This window comes from Haliotis asinina, chromosome 10, assembly GCF_037392515.1.
Source record: "Haliotis asinina isolate JCU_RB_2024 chromosome 10, JCU_Hal_asi_v2, whole genome shotgun sequence".
Classification (NCBI taxonomy): Eukaryota; Metazoa; Mollusca; class Gastropoda; order Lepetellida; family Haliotidae; genus Haliotis; species Haliotis asinina.
Genome location: NC_090289.1, coordinates 28145796 through 28168482, shown reverse-complemented (window position 1 = coordinate 28168482; position 22687 = coordinate 28145796). Strand labels below are relative to the sequence as shown.

The following is a 22687-nucleotide window of genomic DNA, read 5'->3' as shown; positions in this document are numbered from 1 at the left end:
TCCTGGGGGCAGAATTGGACCCTGAAGTCCCCCAGAGGCAGGACGACTGCCAAGAAGACTTTCCATGGACAGAAGTGGACCACGGATTCTTCGGAAGATCGACAGAGGACCAGACAGGCAGGTGTTTCCAACTCTATTTGGAAGAAAACAATGACGTCATCAGCAAGTTACAACTTGTGTTTCAGGTTACAGCGTTTTTCTCACGAAGAGCATATAGTTTTGATAGTGATTATCTATGTAGTAAATATCAGTGATATGAAATTTTTACCTATTCCTTATCTTTACTATTAGGGACGTGGATACCATCGTCCTGGGGGCAGGATTGGACCCTGAAGTCCCCCAGAGGCAGGACGACTGCCAAGAAGACTTTCCATGGACAGAAATGGACCACGGATTCTTTGGAAGGGCGACAGAGGACCAGACAGGCAGGTGTTTCCAACTCTATTTGGAAGAAAATATGCGTCTTCATGAATGTTGGTTTAATATACAGTGCACACTCAATCTCTCATAGTATACAGCTATTTAAGAGTGAGTGAGTTTACTTTTACACACTTAACAATATTCCAGCTATGTGGTGACGGCCTGTAAACAATCGACTCTGGACCAGACAATCCAGTGATCAAAAAGATGAGCGTCGATCTGTGCATTTGGGAATCTATGACATGTACGAGCCTGACCACACGATCACGTTTGTCGCCTCTTACGATAAGCATAGTCACAACCATTTAGGTGTAGATGTGAAAGGTTAATACTGGTTTCCGCATGTAAACGGAGTGGTAGTGTAGCCTAGTTGTTCAAATGTTGGCACGCCATGTACAGTGCCAGTGTTCGAGTCCCCACTTCAATACTGTATCTCAAGTCCACTTCTGAGGCCCGTCGTTGGAATATTGCCAAAGTGGCATAAAACCACACTTACTCGCTGTTGTTAAACCAATCTACATTGTGATTCCTGATGCTTATGCATGATTCATTTCTTTCAGACGCAGGAACCCTGGCACATTCTGGATTTTGGTGCTGTGTCCCTCTAAACCCTTCCACCTGGACTCTTAGTACACTGGCTTTCCAAGGGACCGATGGGATGAGCTTTGTCTCATGGTGGCTCCATAGTACATCCGCTCTCCGCGTAGCCCCCCGCCGATGGACATGGAGTAGGTTCGGTGCTAGGGCCTGATTGTACAGTCAGGATGGTTGTTACAGCAACCCAGCTAGTTTAGGGTTGGCACACTCTGTGGCCCCAGTCTTTCCAGCATCCCCAGTAGGCCCAATGCTGGCTGCACTTGACTGGTAGTTTTAGGTGTTAGTGTAGATAGGGCCCCCTTCGTGCATGTCCTGTACGATGCTATCTATAGATGGCATAACTTAGTGTTAACCCACCATTCCGTCCTACAGTAGGTAGCTCGAGACAAAGCAAGTCCCGGATGGTCACTTTGAAAGTCAGTGTACTGGCCGACTGCTCGGGCACCTGCTGGTAAAGTATTTCAATATTTGAGTTTAATATTTAGATTAAATTTTGTTTTCACGTCCCGACATATTTGTTTTGCATTTAAATCTATGGGGATCGTCAAATAACCGAATGGCTGAAGCGTTCGCTCATGACGCTCCAAACAACCCTAATTCGATTTCCTAATGGGAATGATATGTGACCCATATATTTAACAACACATACGCATAAAACAACACTCAAGCAGTCTTAATATGTGTGGGAAGCATAAATGATGTAGATTACTATTTACCTTTATTAGTAGAACCATCGCCCAGTACACACAGTACCAATGATATACAATATGTTTATTTTCAGGAGCGTGGATGCCATCGTCCTGGGGGCGGAAATGGACCCTGAAGTCCCCCAGAGGCAGGACGACTGCCAAGAAGACATTCCATGGATAGATGTGGATCAAGGATTCTTCGGAAGGGCCACAGTGATTTTGTGACAATGTACTATGCGTGTCTACTACTGTAAACCCTCCAGTAGAATAGGTAGCGTTGCATACGTTGAGGGAACACGGTTCCAGAGTTTTTTTTCTCAAAAAAGTTTTTTGTCTCTGGTTTTACGTGTCGGGCTTCTGTTACCTTTGACCTTGTTCAAATCTCAAATTTGAACAAGGTCAGTTTAGACACTTTCTGCGGCAACAATGTTGGCGTTTATGTTCGAGGATTTTGTACTGTTCCATGTTGGGAATGATGACATTAAAACACGTAATGCGCACAGCCTGTCCAATTGTTGTTTGTTTTGTTGTTTTGAAAGTTGTGAAGTCGAGAACTGTTTTTGTTCATGGAAATCGTATGTGCCCGCCGTGTATGGGTGCTTGTTTTTGCCATACATTGCCACACGCTGCTAAACACTGCGAACCAGGAAACACATCAAGAAACAAGTCCAACATTAAAACAATACATCAGTACACTGGCGTATTATAACATCTGCAAACTAGAACTTACAATACAAAAGCCTATCAACATTACCAGATCACATCGCACTGACGTTTAGTTCAATGTATGTACCAAACAATCCAGTGATGTCTGTAGATGAGACCAGATATTAAATGAAAAGCTCCCACCAACATACAACAGTCTAGAATATCACATTGAGCAAGTAAACTACCACGTTCATGTTTGGAAAAAGTATCTGCATAATCATATTCGTTCACCAGTTGACCATGGTTGGAGCATTTGTCATAGTCAGCTTATCCCTTTTCTGGTGTTCTGATGTCGAGAGATACTGCTACTCGTGGATTGGTTGAACTGATGTCGAGTAAATGCGAAAGCTCAGAGATCTTTGTCAATGCAGATGAACTGCTTTATTGTGCATAGAGAAATGCCTTTTTGTATGGCAGGTGAGTGTTGCCCGAACAGCGTTGGCTTGTACATGACTTCAATTCTGACATGATGTAACATATGATATGAAAGAAAGTGAAGTGGAGAGTTACTTGTAAGCTTCTGAATGTATCAAAAGTGATTAAGAGTTATCTGACAGACCATTTGAATACCTACAACAAGAGCTTAGACGCAGTTATCGACCGTGAAGCTTAGTTTTCTAATACTTTGGATAATGTTATTTCATCAAATATTTTAGGAATGTGAAGCTTTTATTAACCATAACATTGAAAGTTAGTTTTATCCTATAGTGCGCTAAACACGTGACACCAAATGAATTGTTTGTTTACATATCAGTACAAATCTAGTCCTCTGCTATGTACAAGTAGTGAATCTACAATGTCGGCCATCATGGCTGGCATATTGAATTCTGGATAATGTGCAATAATTCCATATAACATGCTGTCACTCTAGAAGTAATCATGAAACAAAAACAACTGATTCTAGTTACAAGAATAATCTAAACTTTCAATAAATAAATCACCACCACACATTTCCATGAAAAGTCGGAGAATCGCTAAAATCCCCTGTCTCAAAGAATAAGCTGTAAAACATTATATTACCACGATATGACCATACATAATTACTCGTCTTGTGCCCACGTCGCCACACTAGAAGAGACAAGTGTCAGAAAACATCAAGGTATGAGCTTCACACATTGTTATCATGTGGGATGTCGAATCAAATGATAGAGAAGGCAACACACGACAGCTCAAGATGGCGACCAAAATGGTAAAAAAATGATACCGCAATCTGAGAGTATTACAGGCCTTTTCATGAGCCCAAGACATCATACTAACTGAAAATAGTGTCAAACCAAATCAACGTAATTGCTGGTAAATGACGGGAAACCCACCCCACTAGATCCTGGTCCACGGAGGTACATCAGCGTAGTTATTACAGTTCATGGATTGGATACCCTTGCCCACACAGCTGTTTCAACAAAACAATGGCTATGATATTTTTTTTGGTTCTTCAAGCTTAAATTCAGGGATGAGAGGAACCCGTTCGGCTTACAAGCTCTTCATTATTATTCTGTCTGGAGATGAATGCTTCAGGGATAAATATGTCTTTCAACATCTTCAAGTAATTGTCCACCTTTGGAATGGTTTGTGTTTTCAAAGAGCAAGTGTGAATATACCTCTTAGCAGATTGTGTGATTCAATAATGGGTCCTTACCTAAAAGCCAAACGAAATCAATTGTTTGGTCAAAGCATATGTTCTCATACATATCGTAATCCACTATTCGAGTTTCTCCCAGCAAGTTTTGGTTTCATCACAATCCCAATATACATGACATAAGGTCTCAACAGAATCATTACAAGAATAACATTGTGCTGTCAACCAGATTCATTATGAAAAGTTCTTTTGTTTTTGGTATAAACAGTTCCGTGCTGAAATTTAAATTGAAAACCTAACAGTTTCACTTCTTTTAAATTCTTTCTACTAGCATCAAAAATCAAACGCCCAATAGAATCAATACAATCATGTAATGTTTCCCATTTTTTGCACGTGTGAGGTTTAACATTTTCAGATAGCAATTTATCGTAGAAGCCCCTTCAGCCTTCTCTTGGTGATGTAATCATTTAGGAAAAAATACAAAGCTAGATCATTGCTGTTTATGTATCTATATTCCTCTATAGTCTTCTTCCAAGGTGTGAGTAACATATATCCGAAATCTCAGTGTGTACATGTTATATCAAATTTAAGCTTCAAATGATGAAACGACCTGAATCTATGCTCATCACACAGATCTATTATTGGCAAGTTTCCACTGACACGACCAGTGTCTAATAATGTGGTTTGAGTTTCTGAAATTGTTGGTCAGCCGAAAAGGCTGGGAAAAGATTTCATTAATGTTATCTGCATCTATATTGTCTTGGTACAATATAATTCCCATGCCTTTCCAACATCTTTTCAAAAAAGATTATCAATTGCAATTATGTTCTGACAATTTATTCTGCGCGAACTTGAATAATATCAACTGACCAAGGAAACACAAATAACAGATTTGTCCGGCCTTTGGACGTGTTTCTTCAGAAACCGATTCAAATGAACCACGCAAATTGCTTTATTACAGAACCAACAGTTGCGTTAAAACTACGTCTTAGAGTGGACAGTAGAACTCTACTGAAGACTGAGATCGATCTCAAGAATGCCACTCGACACACATTCATTGAGACATATGGCATGGTCCACGTGCAGTGATTGTGGTGTCTTTGGTACGGTGCTGCCAGGGAGATCAATCCGTCTATTAAGTGAGTGAGTGAGTATGGTTTTACGCCGCTTTCAACTATATTTCTCACCGTGACGGTATTAGCAAGTGATCTCGTCAAAGGTTTCAACCAAGCTCTATAATGAATAGGTTTGGTTCTACGGTGCCTTTGAACAGTATCCTGGCAATTTCAAGCAGCTTCGTAGGGGAGAAATCCCTAAAGATGGGGGAGGGAGGGTGGGTGAAAAGCATGCTGGCTTGGTTACATCCCGCACGACGGAGAAGGCGATCACAAACGTATGCTAGTAATAAAAAGCTAATATAGTATTACCATGGAAAGGTCCCTTTAGTACCTTTGCACAATACCTTGAGGCTTGGGCTGACAACGAATAATTCTCAATTAAAACTTTTTTGTGCAATTATTACGAAATATATATGTGTTCGTAAAGTGAATGGTTTTCCATACATTCTGGCAAAAAGTTGGGATTCTGTAGGAGAAATGTAAATATCTGTTCATATTGTAATTTTGTAGAAGCAAACTTAATATGACTTCTAAAAAGCAAAAGAAAAAAACAAGAAGAAGAAACAAGAAAAAAAAACAAGAAAAAGAACCCAAACAAAGAAAACAAAAACCAGTGTAGGTTCCGATTGTAATGACGTTAATGACGTTGACGGCTTTAATCTTAGGGGATGGTTGGTTAGGTTGAGTTCGTGTTGTGTATTGTCTACTTGCACTGGACCCGTGAAGGCCACGGGGTAGAATAGGCCTTCCAAATTGCGCAGATCAGTTCACATGTTGTTAGTCATTGTATTGTCTGGTAAAGACTCGACTATTTACAGGCCATATAGCTGGAATACTGCTGCGTGCGGCGTAAACCTAAACGCACTCACACTACTTGCACTTACTTTGGAATGATCTGGTGGAGAAGTTCATCAGTTCTCTTCTTCTGCTCTCGTACTCTGTGAGTCTTCTCATCCACCAACTTCTCCAGATTGTTAGCATACTGCTCCATACGACGACGAAGTTGCCGGAAGCACCAAACTGTCTGAAACGTCATTTGCTAATTAAAGGCACAGCTACGAGGCGAGAAAGCTTCCAAACAGATTGCCAAGGTGTCAGGTATGGATGTAAACACAACATCGGAATCTTGTCTGCAAACATCCGAGTTTGAATCAATTGTCTTTGAGGACACCTCGCCAAAACGCACCAAAATCTGTTTTACTCAATAAATGCAATAAATTGTGAACGAGAAGAAATTCAACCTTTTCCTTTTGCACGCATATTCCATGCTTCATGACAACAAACGTCGGTGGGTTTCAATGCTCTTGCGACAGTTGACAACCTTAAATTTGGTGTTAAAGTCACTGAGGCTCAGCGCAACAGTGCGGTTGGTCATTTGTAGGTTGGAAACCACAGACAGGTTACATGACTCTGTCGCCAGACCCTATACTGACGTTATAGAAGGAACGATTTTCAGTTAGTTGTATGGAAACTATGTAGGAAGCTCATAATTTTCCTGATTTCTCGACGTCACGAAAGACATGCCGAAATGTTGTGTTGCCGTCAATTGCTCCCTGGGGTCGGGTTATGGTGTCACTATGCACAGATTTCCACCGGACCCTGTAGTTTGTGCTTAAATTGGTTGTTTGTGTGTGCGAGGCGAGCGTTGTGGAGGCCTGTAGTATATACTAAATTGGATGATTCGCCCCCTACCACGCTTCCAGGATAGAAAATGGAGTTCAAGTTTCATCGAGTTTATAAAATCAAGACTGCTTACTACACATTGCTGACCAAAGGAATTGTGCATGGCACAATTTGTAACATAACCTACTTCTTCCACAGGAGCAAGGTGGGGGTCGAAGTGACATTAATATTGCAAGTAATATTATATCGACCCCCGCCTCGCTTCCAAGAGTGAAATTGTTATGTTAAGTAAGTTTGATTTTTTAAGTTGGCAAAAACAAACTCCTCAGACTGGGCGAAGCCATATTTGAAAATCGTGTAGCACGGGCTAAACTCTGTTAGAATTATTGAGATTATGGTTTGTTTTCATCAAGTTATAAAATCGAAACTACGTTTCACTAGTAGTGAAATGTGTATTTGAATCATGGCCAAAAGGATTTTGCATGACAACTTGTAACATAACGACTTCTTCCACGGAAGCAAGGTAGCGGTCGAAGTGACATTAATATTGCAAGTAATATTACATTGACCTCCACCTCGCTTCTAAGAGTGAAATTGTTATGTTACAAGCAATGTCGTGCAAAATCCTATTGTCCATCAATAGAATACATATTCTACTACCAGTACAAAGTAAGTTTGATTTTGGAAAACAAACTTAAAGAGCACTCCTCCTCAGACAGGGTGCCACCATTTTTGAAAGTCGTGAAGTCGCGAACTAATGTTCACTTGCATTAATGAGAGTATGGTTTGTTTCATCAAGTTAGAAAGTCAAAACTACTTTCTACTAGTAGTTAAATATGTATTTGAATCATGACCAAAATGACTTTGCATGACACAACCTGTAAAATTACCTAAGCGAGGTCGGGGTCGAAGTGAAAATACTGCACGATAAATTTCTTCACTGGCTAAATTTACTTGGTTTGTAACGTTCACTCACCAGTATGTAGACACTTGTCAATATACGTCTTTATATTTGGTCTCATAATCCTGATTACTTTATAATCATACTTGTATGCATTCTGAAACTTAACAAAAAGAAGCGATCTGAGAATGTATAACAGGAATGTAATATCTAGACATTTTAGAGTTTGCATATATGAATCATAATTCGCACTCACGCCCTAGTGTATGTCGTCTGTATCATTACACTTCACGACGAAAACAATGGTTCTGTTGAAAGCTACGACAACTTAATTAAAACAAAATGCAAATATTAAAATTAAAACAAATTAAAGTTATAGGAGCAACGTCAGGCTATTACCTTGTTGTAGGAATGTATCCATCAATATCCACAAAAACGAGTGATATATAATCATTTGCAGATGAATTCTGTACCCACTATTACATCACGGAGACGCGCCGCTTTGATTGGTTGAAAGTTCGTTTGCGGGTGAGCATTGTGCACTGTTGTCAAAGAGGTCGATTTAAGGTAATTAAAGATCGAAATGAGCAGTTTTAATGATATGTGATCACCGCTCATACATTTTCATGCGCGGGTTGGATTCTTCATTGTGTTAACGACTCTTAGGACATGGACGAGAATACTTACACTTTTATAAACGAAAACAGGGACAGTTTCCATACTGACGCAGCCTTATCTTTGAGGTCCTTTTTTACTGTCGCTAGTTGGGGTCGCTCCTTTGGATTTTCAGCCCAGCACTGGGACATGAGTAATTTCATCGCATCCAGTGAGGATGGGGCGTCAAAGTTTGGCCTTAATGGATCGTTACCGCCCTGTTTTATCTTGGATAGGCCAACTGAAATATGAAACACGATATGACATCAGATCACGTAGCGTTCGTCACTGACAGTGATTGTAACTACACATGTTCTATGTCATATTCTCGGCTATAAACCCGAGAAAAGTCGGGTTAGAAGTAGTCTTCAGCTGCCCTTGCCTAACACCCGGGCTCTATTACCCAAATATGAAGCCCATTTTTGGTGTCCCACGTTGTAATATTGCTGGAATATTGAATAAAACAAAACCAACCAACAAACATACAACACGGCTTAAAACAAAACTCTTTTACTCACTATTTACGGTTTTTTCGAACACATCAAGACCATGACCTTTTCCAGCGTGCAGCGTAGAATGTTGTATTCATTAAACCATGGTTGACGTGAGGGGTTCGGGTTCGTTTCCCAGTTGATGCAAGTCGTATCTACCTTGTCTACTCAATCCTCATGGTGTCAATCACTCGATGTTTCAATCTTGAATATTTACGGACTTATGTCAAGCAACTGGAACATTACTTTACCACTAAAGTATACTGTCAAATGACAATGCCCGAAGAGATATTTCTTCCCGTCATGCCATTAGTCTTCTTATTATTCTTACTATGTTGCTGCAACTGGAACACCAATGAATCATCTATTTTTCCCATCTTGAATTTATCGTATCCAATGATCGTCCTTGGAATAAAATAAAATTGTTGATGACCCTACACAAACACACAAAAAAAAACACCCAAACAAATAAGCGAACAAACATAAAAACCAAAAAAAGCAAGAAGTAAAGCAACACCAAAAAGAAAACAACAGCAAAAGAATAAACAAAACAAAACAAACCTAACCTAATAACACAAGAAACAAATACAACAACAGGAAACAAAATATCCAAACCAAACAAAAAGCAAAAGAACAAAAAACAAAAGCACTGTTTGACAATGGATTTTCTCATATTCATCTTGAGGTGAAATTCTCAGACACGGTTCCATATTTGGCAACAACAGTGTCAATCAACCATATACAATCCAATCAAGTTCCATCACTCAACACTATGCCCAACAGAAAATGGGTACTCGGTGGGATAGGTCATGCAACAATTAACCTTCTGGCGGTACACAGGCACCTAAGGTTATCCGGGGTTATAATAAGAAGATCGTACGCTTTGAGCACCATGTGTGCGCTTTGAACAGGATCTGAAGCCTGGAAAGGCGAGTTATAAATATTCTTTTTTTTTTAAATAATAAAATAAAATACCCAAATAACATTGCCGGAGAATAGCAAAACGCTGTTCTAAACGAAACTCAATCGTTTCTTGCTGTCATCCAATGCCCTAGCCCATTACGTGAATAAGGCATGGACACTTTGGAAGCAGACTTTGGCTGATGGTTAACCAGAAGCGTCTTATTTCGAGTGGTAGAGGCATGTACCAGAATACACTGGCAATACGCCATGTAACCTCACCTGATGTTGACCACTTTGAGTTTATATCGGAATGGGTACAATGTATGAAGTCTATTTCAGGTGACCCTGAAATTGCTTGAATATTGCTAAAAGTGAAACTCTCTCACTCACTCATATCAGACAATCCTTTCTGTTCGTGTTTGACTGTGTCTGTAGACAGAGAACCAGATAAGGTGGTGATAACGCAAGGTCACCTGGCTTATATACATTCTATCTGTCTCTGTCATAATGGTCAACATGTTCCTGGAATGTCTGGGTAAGTTATAAAAAGTGGACAAAAATCCATGACATTTGTTTGTTGCTGGACTTTTTTGTGGATTAGCTGGGCAGCCACACATATATTTAATGAGACTGATTTTGTAGGTACTCACTTGTTTTTCATGATACTCTAATATTTTGTAATTGGAGCACTTTATTAAATCGCTATACCTATACCGGTACCATTGTTTTAGCTACTTCTGGTTGGTGTATATAGAAGTCTAACCTTAACCCTAACCTTATGCTTCCTTCCGATCATGCGTCTTGAATTTAGTTTGCCCCTCTCATAAGAGATCTCATAATTTTACGACTGCAGTGAACATAGGTAGTTTCAGGGCTAGGGTCACCGAGTGGAGTATGTCCCAGTCTGTGATAACACTTGACACTTGTGCGTCTACGGAGATTGGATAAGACCAGTATTTGAAGACCTGTATTTGAACAGATGTGTGTGTTTGGTTGACACCACAGAGACATGACACAGACCCTTTCCGTTTTATAAATAGTACTCATGTGTCATGGATTTTTCGCAAGAAATGCAGATTAAATTATTATTTTTATGTATACTCAGCGTCATTATTGAAGGGCCAAGCTATTGGAAACACTATTTCTTAAAAGTTTTAAATCTTCGATTTTTATGTAAAATATACAACTGCGTGTTTTAGAAACTTTCTTAACAGTATGGAAAACACATTAGAAGTTGAAATGCCGTTATTACGTTCTTCAACGTCCGATATATTTTGTTACAAATGACATTTTCTAATTCAAATTATCAATGTGCCACTTAATGTCAATGACTTGCACGTGCAAATCGCTCTGTCTACGGAAAGTAGAGGACAATACGGATTCATTTATCTTTTTCACTGACGCTCACTGTTCAGTTACCTGTTAGAAATCGCAGCTTAAAATGACACTGTTTACGCTTGCTGAAAGGGGTCAGACTTTAGGCCTTTTGGAATTTGGACAAAGTTAGCAGCAGGTTTAATACGAGTCAGAGTGCTATAGGTAGACTGTGGCAGAGATTTCAGGTCAATGGGGCCGTGGATTTTGCACGTCGACCAAGTTGCCCCGGAGTCACAACAGTCCGAGTCAGTGCGTTATCTAACGGATTCTGTAATGTAGCAGGTCATCAGGCAGAACACTTCAGTGTTAACAATGTATGGATATCCAGGAGCACCGTTCGTAGACGTTTAAGGGTAGCCGAACTCTGTAGGCGACCTCCAGTTCACCCACAATAACACCACGTCACAGGCAGGCGTGTTTGAGATGACCATCATGACCATTGCAGACATCGTCACTGGTATGGTATGCACTTCACAGATGAAAGCAGATTCTCATAACTGTCGCAATGGAGAATCGCAGATGCACATATGGCAGCGCATATCCAATTTGTCGGGAGCTTGGGCATGGTGTGGACAGGTATAACTCCAACTGGACGTACTCCACTGCATGTAGTCGACGGTAATCCCTCCGGAAGCATTACTGGGACGAGATTCTAGTTCCTATACTATTCCTCCAAGCTATGCGTGGAGTTATGTTCCTATACCAGTACTATTCCTCCAAGCTATGCGTGGAGGTATGGTCGCCCTTCTTTACTGCAAGAGAACGCCAGGCTTCATAGGGCCTGTGTTTGTCACGGAACTCTTTAGACTGCGGGGTGTAGAGCGGATGGAGAGGTCAGGATGCTAGCCAGGTCTCCACCCAATTAAACATGCATGGTATGAACTCGGTCGACGTGTGTACACACATCACCCAGCACTACTGGATCTCATGACTACGTAGAGCTATTAGAGACGAATAGAATGCGATTTCAAAAGCTTTTCTATGAATTTGATAAAAAGGAGCAAATCGTCTTGTCATATATGTGTTATATATATCATTTGATCCTCCATTAATGACGCCCTGTATATTATATCTTCTGCAAAAAATGATCTTTATGCCTTGATACATTCATAGAAAAAAAATATACTAAATTGTTCCACTTCCACTTGGAGATGGCAGTCCACATCATTACCCAGTTACCCCAAACCAGTCCACATTTCAGTATGAAGTTTCGAGTATAACGTTCCCAACGACGTTTGTAAAAACGGCTGTGTCGAAACGCGACTGATCTACGCAGCGATGTATTGACGTCACGATGCAATGTTCACAAAACAGTAAACATACGCATTACTGCAAAAGTTTCCACATAATTTTCCTGACTAGAATACTGTATTGTGAGTTCAGTTATGCCTGCGTCGTAAAATATTATTCCACAATGCATTTTGTCTGCCTCGTATAATGAAATAATTATTTACAAGGCGGGGGTTAGTGTAGGTACGCCTCACATCACCAGGGTTCACAGTTCTTTACAAAACCAAAATAGCTTCCACAGACAAAGACAAAGGCCCGAGTCAATTAATCTGATAATCTTGGACCGAGAGGTTAAAATAAGGAATTCGACATTGGACATCTGTGGTATCGGAACCCTATGGGTTATTATGATTGTTATTGATCGTATCTATAATGAATATATCGTAGATGGGGCGTCGTCGATGAAACCCCTACAGTTTGCTACACGGGAGGTAATATTGTACGACGAATCCATCAAACAGAACACACTTTTGTACGGAACCTGATATAGTAGTTTCGAATTCCACCTTGCTAGGATCTAAGCTTTTTCATTCAAAATGGTAAACGTTAAATGGCTGCTTTCCCCTACAGTCAAGCAAACACGTGGTATAGCTGTAAATCAATTGTACTTACTCACTCACTCACTCAGTTTTCAGCTGTATGCTGGTACCCACCTTAGCTGACTCGTGTGCTGATCCGGCTCAGTTTGTATCTCAAAATACAAAATGTCTGACAGAAAACAACATAACGTTTAAAGTCCCAACAAGCGTCAGTGTAACGGCTGACAACGTTGTGGAAACACTGACGACGGTGCTGACACGTGCGGATCCAGCTACAATGTGCAGGTTGGTTTATATTTTATGGTCGTATCACGTCACCTACCAGTTAACCTGCCAGTGGAACACGCTTGGATCCAAACAAGTCTTGTTTGGTCATGTTTGTCATACCTAGGGCATTGGTGAAGATACGGGTTACAATTAATCTTCTGTAGCACTTGCTTGTCGTAAGAGGTGACTAACGAGATCGAGTAGCTAGGTTCGTTGACTGGATTGTCACATGCCATCTTATCCCAGTTGCGTCTGGGATCTATGTTCATGGTGTTGATCACTGGATAGTCTGGTCCAAACTCGACTTACTTACCAACTTCCGCAATATAGCTGTAATATTGATGAGTGTTGCGTATAGCCAAAGCGGTGAGGTTAGTGGTTAAAGTATTTGCTCGTCACGAAGGAGATCTGGGTTCGATTCCTTATGCAATCTGTGAAGCCGATTTAATGTGTTTATATTGCAGGAATATTGTTGAAAGCAGCGTAAAACTCACCTCACTCACAAACTTGTAACCTAGCAGCAGGGAACGACAGCAGCAACATCAGAGTACAACATGGCAGATCCTCGAACATACCCAGGAACTGATCATCCGTTTAAGGACAATGCACCTAAAATAAACAGTATTTTAACCACGACTGGTCACTTGAAAGGGACGTCCTCAGAGTTGTACAACTGTACTGGACATCACCGATTTTGCACCCATTGAAAACATAATTCACACATACTCAATACAACTTTCACAATAGCATTGAACATGCGTAGACAAACTACTCATGCATAGGGAAAATGTATTATCAACATAGTTTACTTGAATGTTTCAAGTCCGTTGCAATTACAAAAATCCCATGCCTTGGAGTATAACCTACAAAACTTCAGGCTCTTCAGGTATGGGAACCTGAACTTTGAGGTCCAGTAGAAGGAAAACCCACTGAGGAATGTTACATTTGTATATGTTGCATCGTTTCACGTTATCACCACACGCAAACACTGCATGGGAAGCACGTGCACAACGTGGGAGCCTCCTACACGTGCACGGGGTGTCATTATGAATCTTGACGTTTTTAGGCAGGTCCACTGTAGACCATTTTTCCGATAATTATCTTGCATCTGTGCATGATCCGGGTTTTCAGGGTGAAATCACACACTACTGACTGAAAATTGTAAACCTGAAATTTTCAGCCATACGCCAGTCACACAACTAGGAGGATAACTGAACGAATAGCTTTGCTTTGAATGAAATCCATGTGGTGATGCATTCTCAAAACATCCAATTTTATTGTATCAATATTGATTCAGTCCCATATATCTCCCAATTTCGACAATCGCACATTAAAAGTACAGTTCCCCTACTTTTTTTGAAGAGTATATAACAGTTTATTTCCATACTCGACAGGGACATTGACGCATGGACAAAGGCAGTTGAGTGTGTGGTCACTCTAGGGGAGCAGTGTCATGGCACAGGAAGAGGAACTTCACTTTCCGCGCAGAAACTTGATGAACTGAAGAAGATTCAACAGGAGGCATGTTTTAATCTAAAACGTAAGTAAAGAAACAGTTCGCTATCTTATAGATAGGGGGGTCTTCAGCATATACAGACCGCCGCTACATAGGTTCAATATTGCTTAGTACGGCGTTATACAACGATGAATAAACCCAACCGCTCAATGTTGAACATGAAACGGACTAAAGTTTGCTACCTCTCTAATATACATATATTAACATGTTTGGAAAACACATGTGCTTGCTGGTCTTGTAGAATCTGGTTCTGTGATGATTGTTCCTACTGGCCGGCACATATACACTGAACGAGGAGGCACTGTGAGACTATCTTGTGCAGGTGTGGCTCTAGGCGATGGAACGGATGTTCCAGTTTACCAGTGGAGAGATCCGCATCGAAACGACATAAACGGGACACAGGGCAGGTAATCAGTGCGCGAAATAGCCAGTAATCAGTAAATCTCCAAAGTCACTGGCCCGACTGCCTAGTGAAGTTTCATGAGGACATCTTCACTCTCTCCGACTTGTTAAGTTAAAATACAATTTTAGATAATGCAAGATTATGGCCTGATAAAAATGTTCATTATATTAGCAGTTTAATGATGATCACCAACATCGTTTCAGGTTTTCGACAAATACGTTTGGTATCCCGTAGCATTTAAATTCTTCTATCAACACATTCAGTTGCTGCTTGTCACTTTTTTTTATCAATATACATGTTACGGTAAAATGAACTGTCAGTTTTTATCAGTATATCTACGTAGCGTAAACACCCCGTGAAGGTCCCGGGGCCGAGACTCAATTTTTACATGCCTCAACAATATAGCTGGGATATTGATGTGTTCGCCGTTAAAAGACTAACAAACGAACCAAACAAACCCAATTTGTCCTCTCGAATTACAACATATATACCACAAACACTAGCCCTATCCCGAAGATTTGATAAGTGTCAACAGGTTATTATCACAGACCCGTGAAGGTCCCGGGGTAGAATAGGCCTTCAGCAACCCATGCTTGCCATAAAAGGCGACTCAGCTTGTCGTAAGAGGTGACTAACGGGATCGGGTGGTCAGGCTCGCTGACTTGGTTGGCACATATCATCGGTTCCCAATTGCACAGATCGATGCCCATGTTGCTGATCACTGGATTGTCTGGTCCAGACTCGATTATTTACAGACCGCCGCCATATAGCTGGAATATTGCTGAGTGCGGCGTAAAACTAAACTCACTCACTCACTTAGTGTAAACTTAGAGTAAATCACCATGTAAAAGCATTCTCTGAAATCTGTAGACACGTAAAATTAACTTGTAATATTTGTTTGGTATAAAAATGGCATATCAACACCACGTTAATTTCTTTTTTCTTTTTTTTGCATTCACTTAGACAGCCAAAACATATCGTAATTTATATGACAATATCTCCTGTTCAGTGAGTAATGATGATGTTTAACTTAAATGAAAGTCGGATCCTGTTGCATGGTGTATTTGCAAGATACCAGTAAACTGATACAGTCTCTATCTATCTAATGCATCATCAGAAATATCGCCCATATACTTAAGTACATTAGTTAACGTGCATCAAAGTCTTAATTAGATTATCGTCTCTGACTCCATAAATGTTTCGAAACAGCATTGTATCTTATAGTACATGCCTTGCAAGTACGGATGTTGACTGTACCTCTAGGTCAGTATTGTTAGTTTAGACTTGGGCATAAGTTTAACAGTCATTGATAATATAACAGCATTACTGGAACAGCATTAAAGAACATTACACTGACGTATCCTGATTGTTCGTTAGTTCCTTTCGCAGTCACACTGTTTTTGAAGTCAAATCTCATGTCACGTCTTTAAGGGTCCACGTTATCGACATGGGGACATCATCGATTCTCGTCATCAGTAACGTCCAGGCGAGTGACGAAGGCACCTACTTCTGCACGGGGTCGTCAACGAAGACAAAACATGCTACAGCATATACGGCAGTGCGGGTTTACGGTAACGTTGATATCATTGCTCTCAAATCGTTGCCATGCCCATTAATCCATTACCATGTTTGGCACCGTATCGGCTCAATGGTAAATGCATAGTGGTTTTCATGATAGTATCAGGTTCCATATACATTGTAGGCTCCATGTTTGTTGACCCGCGATGACGTATAGTTAAATCTGCATTGCTGTGTTTCATTTTCTCATGAAGGCGTTTTCCAGATTCCGACAACATAACTACACATGCATTCCTTGTAATTCAGAAATAACAGCGCGATATTTTTTTTTTGCTTTTTCAAATTACTAGGATGCCAGAATGTGTTCACTATATGAATAATGTTTTTTTCCAAAACCATTTTTATTCTTCCTGCTTCCATATGTCATTTACCCGTGAAAGTCCACCTTATAATATAGGTCTTCAGGAACCCATGCTTGCCACAAAAGGCGACTATGTTTGTCGTAAGAGGCGACTAACGAGATCAGGTGGTCAGACTCGCTGACTTGGTTGACACATGTCATTGCATCCGAGTTGTGTAGACCGAATCTCTGAATTGTCTTATCCAGACTCGATTATATACGGACCACCGACATAGATCTGGAATATTGCTGTTTGCGGCGTAAAAGTAAAACTCACTCACTCCTTATGTCATTTTAGTGAGTGAGTGAGTTTAGGTTTACGCCACACTCAGCAATATTCCAGTTTTTTGGCGGCGGCCTGTAAATTATCGAGTCTGGACGAGACAATCCAGTGATCAACATACATGAGCATCGATCTGCGCAATTGGGAACCGATGATATGTGTTGACCAAGTCAGCGAGCCTGACCACCCGATCCCGTTAGTTGTCTCTTACGACAAGCATAGTCGCCTTTTATGGCAAGCATGGGTTGCTGAAGGTCTATTCTACCCCGGGACCTTCACGGGTGTGTTATTTTAGTAATGAAAACATACTTCTATAAAACGTAAAGTATCAGTCGACTTTTATTGTCAGATATGAAGAAATATGGGTGACAAACACCCCTTTTCGCGATTATGAGACATTTCATGGTGTGAATTCGACTAATTCACATGTGAGCACTCTGAGCTTTTCGAAATTGGAATTGTGTTTGAATGAATCGTGTTTTACAGATCCTTTTCATGTCAGCAATGTCGACTGCGAAGACACGACCAGCATAAAGGCTGCTTTTGATGAGTGTGCTCATTATTACAACATCACGGGGTTGACTTTCCCTAAAGTGGTGGGCGCACCAGATTTTGTCAGCAACAATGCTGATGTTTTCTTTACCCAGGATATCCCGAATATGTGCAGGTAACTCCACGCACTACAGTTTAAGAGCGTGAGTGAATGTGTGTGTGTGCGTGCGTGCGTGCTTGAGTGAGTGTGTGCTTGAGTGAGTGAGTGAGTGAGTGAAGTTTTACAGTTTCTAAAATATTCTAGCAATATGCATTAAATCTAATTTCAGTAACCCAACGCCATACAACCAGGCCGCACGGTGCGTCTCTGGAGTCTCGTACAAGTGTCTCGTAAATAACTCGCTTCCTCACCTTGTTGACTACCTCCACACTGGCAACGATGTCGTCGAAGGCATGGAGGCCATTTGCTCTGCTTACGTTGCTGGTAAAATATTTCTCTGACTCTAGATATGGCGCCCCTTGACGCGTTTTTCTCTTTTTCCATTTCGAGAGCGCCAAGTGGTCCAATATGGTCCAAAGGTTCTCCACCCATAGAACCATTGGTGTGTCAGTGAATGAGTTTAGTCTTATACCACGCAAGGCAATAGTCCAGCTATATGGCGACAGTCTGTAAATAATCGAGTCTGGACCAGAGACCCCGGTAATCAACAGCACAAGCATCGACCTACTCTATTGGGAATAACGTTAAAACGTACACAGTGCCGTCATGTTTACGTGTAACGAATGTATGACGTTAAAAAGACGCATACAGTGCCCACCAGGTTTACTTGTGAAGCATGTATGACATTAAGACATACATAGTGCTTGTCATGTTTACGTGTGAAATATGGCATTGCATGATATACACAGAATGTGAATGTATGTTTACAACGTAGGTTCCTACAACGCAAGCTGTGTGAATTCTGTAAAGGACGATTTGCCACAATGTAACGTTATGGAGTACGCTCACCTTTCGAAAGTGGACTCGTCACACGGCATGGCGAAGGCAATTATGTGCAGGTAATCTACTGGGGCTCTACTGGGCCCCAAGTTAACCCAAACCTTAGACCATTCCCTTTCTACTATACACAACTAGTGATCATCCACGACGCTTCAACCCCTTCCATCCAGCACTCTTCGCCCAACCCGTAATCCTCTGCTCCCAACTCTAAACCCTCTTCCACTCGATCCACAACCCTCTTCCACCCGGATCTAAACCACCCTCCACCTGACTCTAAACCCTTTCCCACCTGACTCTAAACCCTCTTCTACCGGATCCACAACTCTCCCCTCGCCCCCCCCCCCCCCCGAATCTAAACCCTCTTACACCTAACTCTAAACCCTCTTCTACCAGATCCACAACCCTCTTCCACCCGAATCTAAACCCTCTTGCACCTGACTCTAAACCCTCTTCTACCAGATCCACAACCCTCTTCCACCCGAATCTAAACCCTCTTGCACCTGACTCTAAACGCTCTTTCACTTTATTCCTAACTCTACTGCTAATGTGTATTAAACAGATAAGACCTTGCCTTGTATGGTATTCTTCAGGATGTATGGTTTCGCCTTGGATTGTGGGGAGAAGTACCTCCAGGTATGCACTCCGAAGATGCATACTGTTGAGGCGTATAAAGTCGCCTACAGAGCCATGAAACCAAGTCAGTGTGCCACAGATGGTACGTGTATGTGCCATATCGACGCATGTGGGGGAAATGAGATAAGAATAGTGCATATTTATAATGCGCACTATACACGCTCGAAAAGCATGTTTTTGCCGCTAACACATTATTGACCCGGATAACCCAAGGTACCTGTTAGGCGCTAGAAGGTTATAATCGGGTGTGGGACACCAGAAACTCGCGTCACGCACGTGGGGAATGGAATCTTCGCCTTCAGCGTGACCGAGCTAACACTTTAACCACTGGGCTACCCCACCGCTCAAGAGGTGTTCGCATCGTGTTTTACAGTAGATGCTTTACAGACCTCATGATCCAGGTATTGTAGTTTACCGTGTATGTGAGATGTGCGTGTTTCATGCACAGATGGCCAGCCAGGTGCAGTGACCGACTCGCGAGTTTGTTTCCACTCAGCGGACCTCCATACCCAGTACAGACAGTGCTTTCTTCAAGGAAACTACAGCGTAACCCTACCAACCTTCATCTCGGAGATGGAGATGACCTACACCATCCCGGGATTGGTCGTTCTCCAGGCAACGCCGGATTCCTGCAGGTAAGGAAAAAGTGATTTTGGTTTGACGCGATTTGGATTGTTTAGCAGCAATATTCCTGCTACATGACGGTGGTGTGTAAATAATCTAGTTAGGGTCAGACAATCCAGTAATTAAGAAAATGAGCATCAATCTACGATCAACCATCGGTGTCTTGTTTGCTCTAGACTCAAGTATCTATCGCCGTCAATTAGCTGTGGAGCGTTATGAAAACAAACAAACCTTTAAAAAACAAAAAGCAGCAGACTGGGCACCAACCACAAATATTTCCATATGGTCACATCAAAATGGGGACGTTAGAGGACTCCATTTACGCACTCGATACGCACGCAGTATGTCTCTCTGTCTCTTTGACTTCGTAACCCATGCTTATTGAGGCAACTAACGGGTGGGGCTCGCTGACTTGGTTGACACATGTCATCGTATCCCAAATGTGAAAATAGATGCTGATGCTGTTGATCACTGGATTATCTTTTCCAAACTCGATTATTTGCAGACCGCCGCCATATAACTGGAATATTATGGCGTAAATTTAAACTCACTCATTGTTTCCAGTTGTACATCTTCTCTGATTCGCCCTTTCTCGATATCCTTTTTTCTAGTCTAGTCTAGATAACTTTTTCTAGTCTTGGTCTGACTAGAAACTAGGAACAGTTATTGACCAGTGTATGACCATGCTTCGAGCTGTATCCGAGTACATGTTCCAGCAATATAGCATCCCTAAAGGCGGCATCCCAGTGCGTGAGAGACATCAGCAGAACCTGTTTGTATCACAACTGGTACAATCTCATTTACCACATCCCTGGGACTACAGATGTGGAAGCGGCCCTCCAGTACAAATGTGCTCACATCGCAGGTGGGCCGTTTGACACGTTATCTAAACTACATTTTAAACAGATATTTATCTACATTATGAGTCGTTATGCCATATCATAAGCAACGTTGTCGGTGCACGACGACACACAACTACGTCTCTGTGCCTTCCTCATCTGATGCAATAAGTCGGTTCTATCGCAGCCAATAAGAACTGAGGAATTACAATGGACAACGGGCATTAAATTCTTTGAAAGTTATTTGAATATTTACAGATTACGACGCCGCATGTGTTGCAACAAATTCCCCCAAAGTGTTCCAGTGTGCATGGCAAAAAATGGCAAATGAATTTAACCTGGTTTACCAACGCAACATGCAGGCCATGTTTTGTAGGTGAGCATTTCTATGCATTCGTAACAGCAAAAGGAACGCGACTCTGTTTTTTGTCAAGTGTTTCAATGGGGGACATAATCATGAATGCTTACTTTTGAGATTTCATTTTATCGAAACTTGCGGGGTTTTTTTGCTGTTCAGTATATGTTGTTTCTTTCGAGTGTTAGTTTATTCGTACATTTGTCGACAGGTAGAGCAAACGTACAAAGAACAGATAATGTTGGCTCGTAACCTTCATTTTATAAAATGCCATTGGATGGCACTCTCTGACAATGGCTTCAACTGCACGACATGTTTTGCCTTGACGCGATCGTCTGATGCTATCCCCGGATTTCAGAGATCCATTCATGATTGTCACATGATGTTGGCTTTTAAGCGCAATGCAGGGACGCAACTACAATTATGAAAAAAGTCAGGATTTACTCACGATTGTTGCCAAAAAAAGTTGGACAAACTCCCAATACTGTCTAAACATAAAGCTTTGCAACCTACAGCGCTTACACGAAAATATTGTTTGCTGGGTGCCTGCAATTGAATTTGTATTAGTCAGTAAACGATACTGGTTATTGTCTGGCGTTTAAATGATGTATACGTATCTTGTAGAATGCGGGAGCACATTGACGAGTGTGTTCAGTCCGCTATGTCCACGTGTTCAGCCTCATCCAGGAAGACCGTTCTCAGCATCAACAACCTCCTCTCACCTAAACAGAACGGCTGTGAAACATGTACGGTCACGGTAGTTGTATTAATCATACCGACACAAGCCTTCCGACCTGTTTCTGGGCTTATCGTATTAGCGAACACATGTTTGCAGAACAGAAGTCATTGATAACGACTTCCTATCGCATTAAGACAAACTGACTCGCTGAGAAGCATGACAGATGTGATCGTGACTCATTTGCATAGGTCGATGCTGTTGATCACTGGATTGTCTGATCAAGACTCGACTATCTACTGTCGCCAGATATATGGAATATTGATGAGTGCGTCATAAAACCTAAACTCACTGAATTATGGCTGGTTATTCCTCATCACCTGAAACTGTAGTTGAACATTGTTGTGAGAAGTAAGTTGAACTCTCTCTCTCTCTTTCTTTCAGTCGGCCATGCCGTCGCGGTCTCCAACATCGTTGGGTAGGCTAGCTAGTGCAAGGATTATCCAGACATGGAGATGCATAACGTGTTTTGCTTTCAATAAATACTGCCCCCACCCCCCCACCCTTCACTATTGTTGTACTTACGGTCACAGTGATTGCCCCGTGATTGAATGAATGAATGAATGAATGAATGAATGAATGAATGAATGAACACACACACACACAGAGGCATTAGAATCTATGACGTAGCATCGCTTTCCCGAGATAATTATTGAACTTGTTTATTTATAACAATTATCATCATTCTTCAAGTAAAACCCTTGATCAAATCTGGGATTGAACAAGACAAGACAA

The 22687-nt window shown here is 41.4% G+C and overlaps 1 protein-coding gene across 3 annotated transcripts in view; it reads left to right on the top strand.

Moving 5' to 3' along the window:
• LOC137297787 (uncharacterized) overlaps window positions 1–22684 on the top strand; it is a 41910-nt gene extending 19226 nt beyond the window's left edge. Inside the window, exons 1-14 of one of the 3 annotated variants that reach the window (XM_067829734.1) lie at window positions 10130–10215; window positions 12976–13171; window positions 14548–14693; window positions 14911–15076; window positions 16504–16643; window positions 17760–17940; window positions 18095–18249; window positions 18701–18824; window positions 19356–19480; window positions 19847–20033; window positions 20739–20887; window positions 21120–21237; window positions 21841–21962; window positions 22337–22677. In XM_067829734.1, the coding sequence (XP_067685835.1) occupies window positions 10188–10215; window positions 12976–13171; window positions 14548–14693; window positions 14911–15076; window positions 16504–16643; window positions 17760–17940; window positions 18095–18249; window positions 18701–18824; window positions 19356–19480; window positions 19847–20033; window positions 20739–20887; window positions 21120–21237; window positions 21841–21962; window positions 22337–22374 (1875 nt within the window). In that variant the 5' untranslated portion in view covers window positions 10130–10187 and the 3' untranslated portion in view covers window positions 22375–22677. Of the gene's footprint in view, window positions 1–10129; window positions 10216–11287; window positions 11515–12975; window positions 13172–14547; window positions 14694–14910; window positions 15077–16503; window positions 16644–17759; window positions 17941–18094; window positions 18250–18700; window positions 18825–19355; window positions 19481–19846; window positions 20034–20738; window positions 20888–21119; window positions 21238–21840; window positions 21963–22336 lie in introns of those variants that run through there. The other 2 variants (XM_067829736.1, XM_067829735.1) reach the window with 2 other exon arrangements.
• The last annotated feature ends 3 nt before the right edge of the window (window positions 22685–22687 follow it).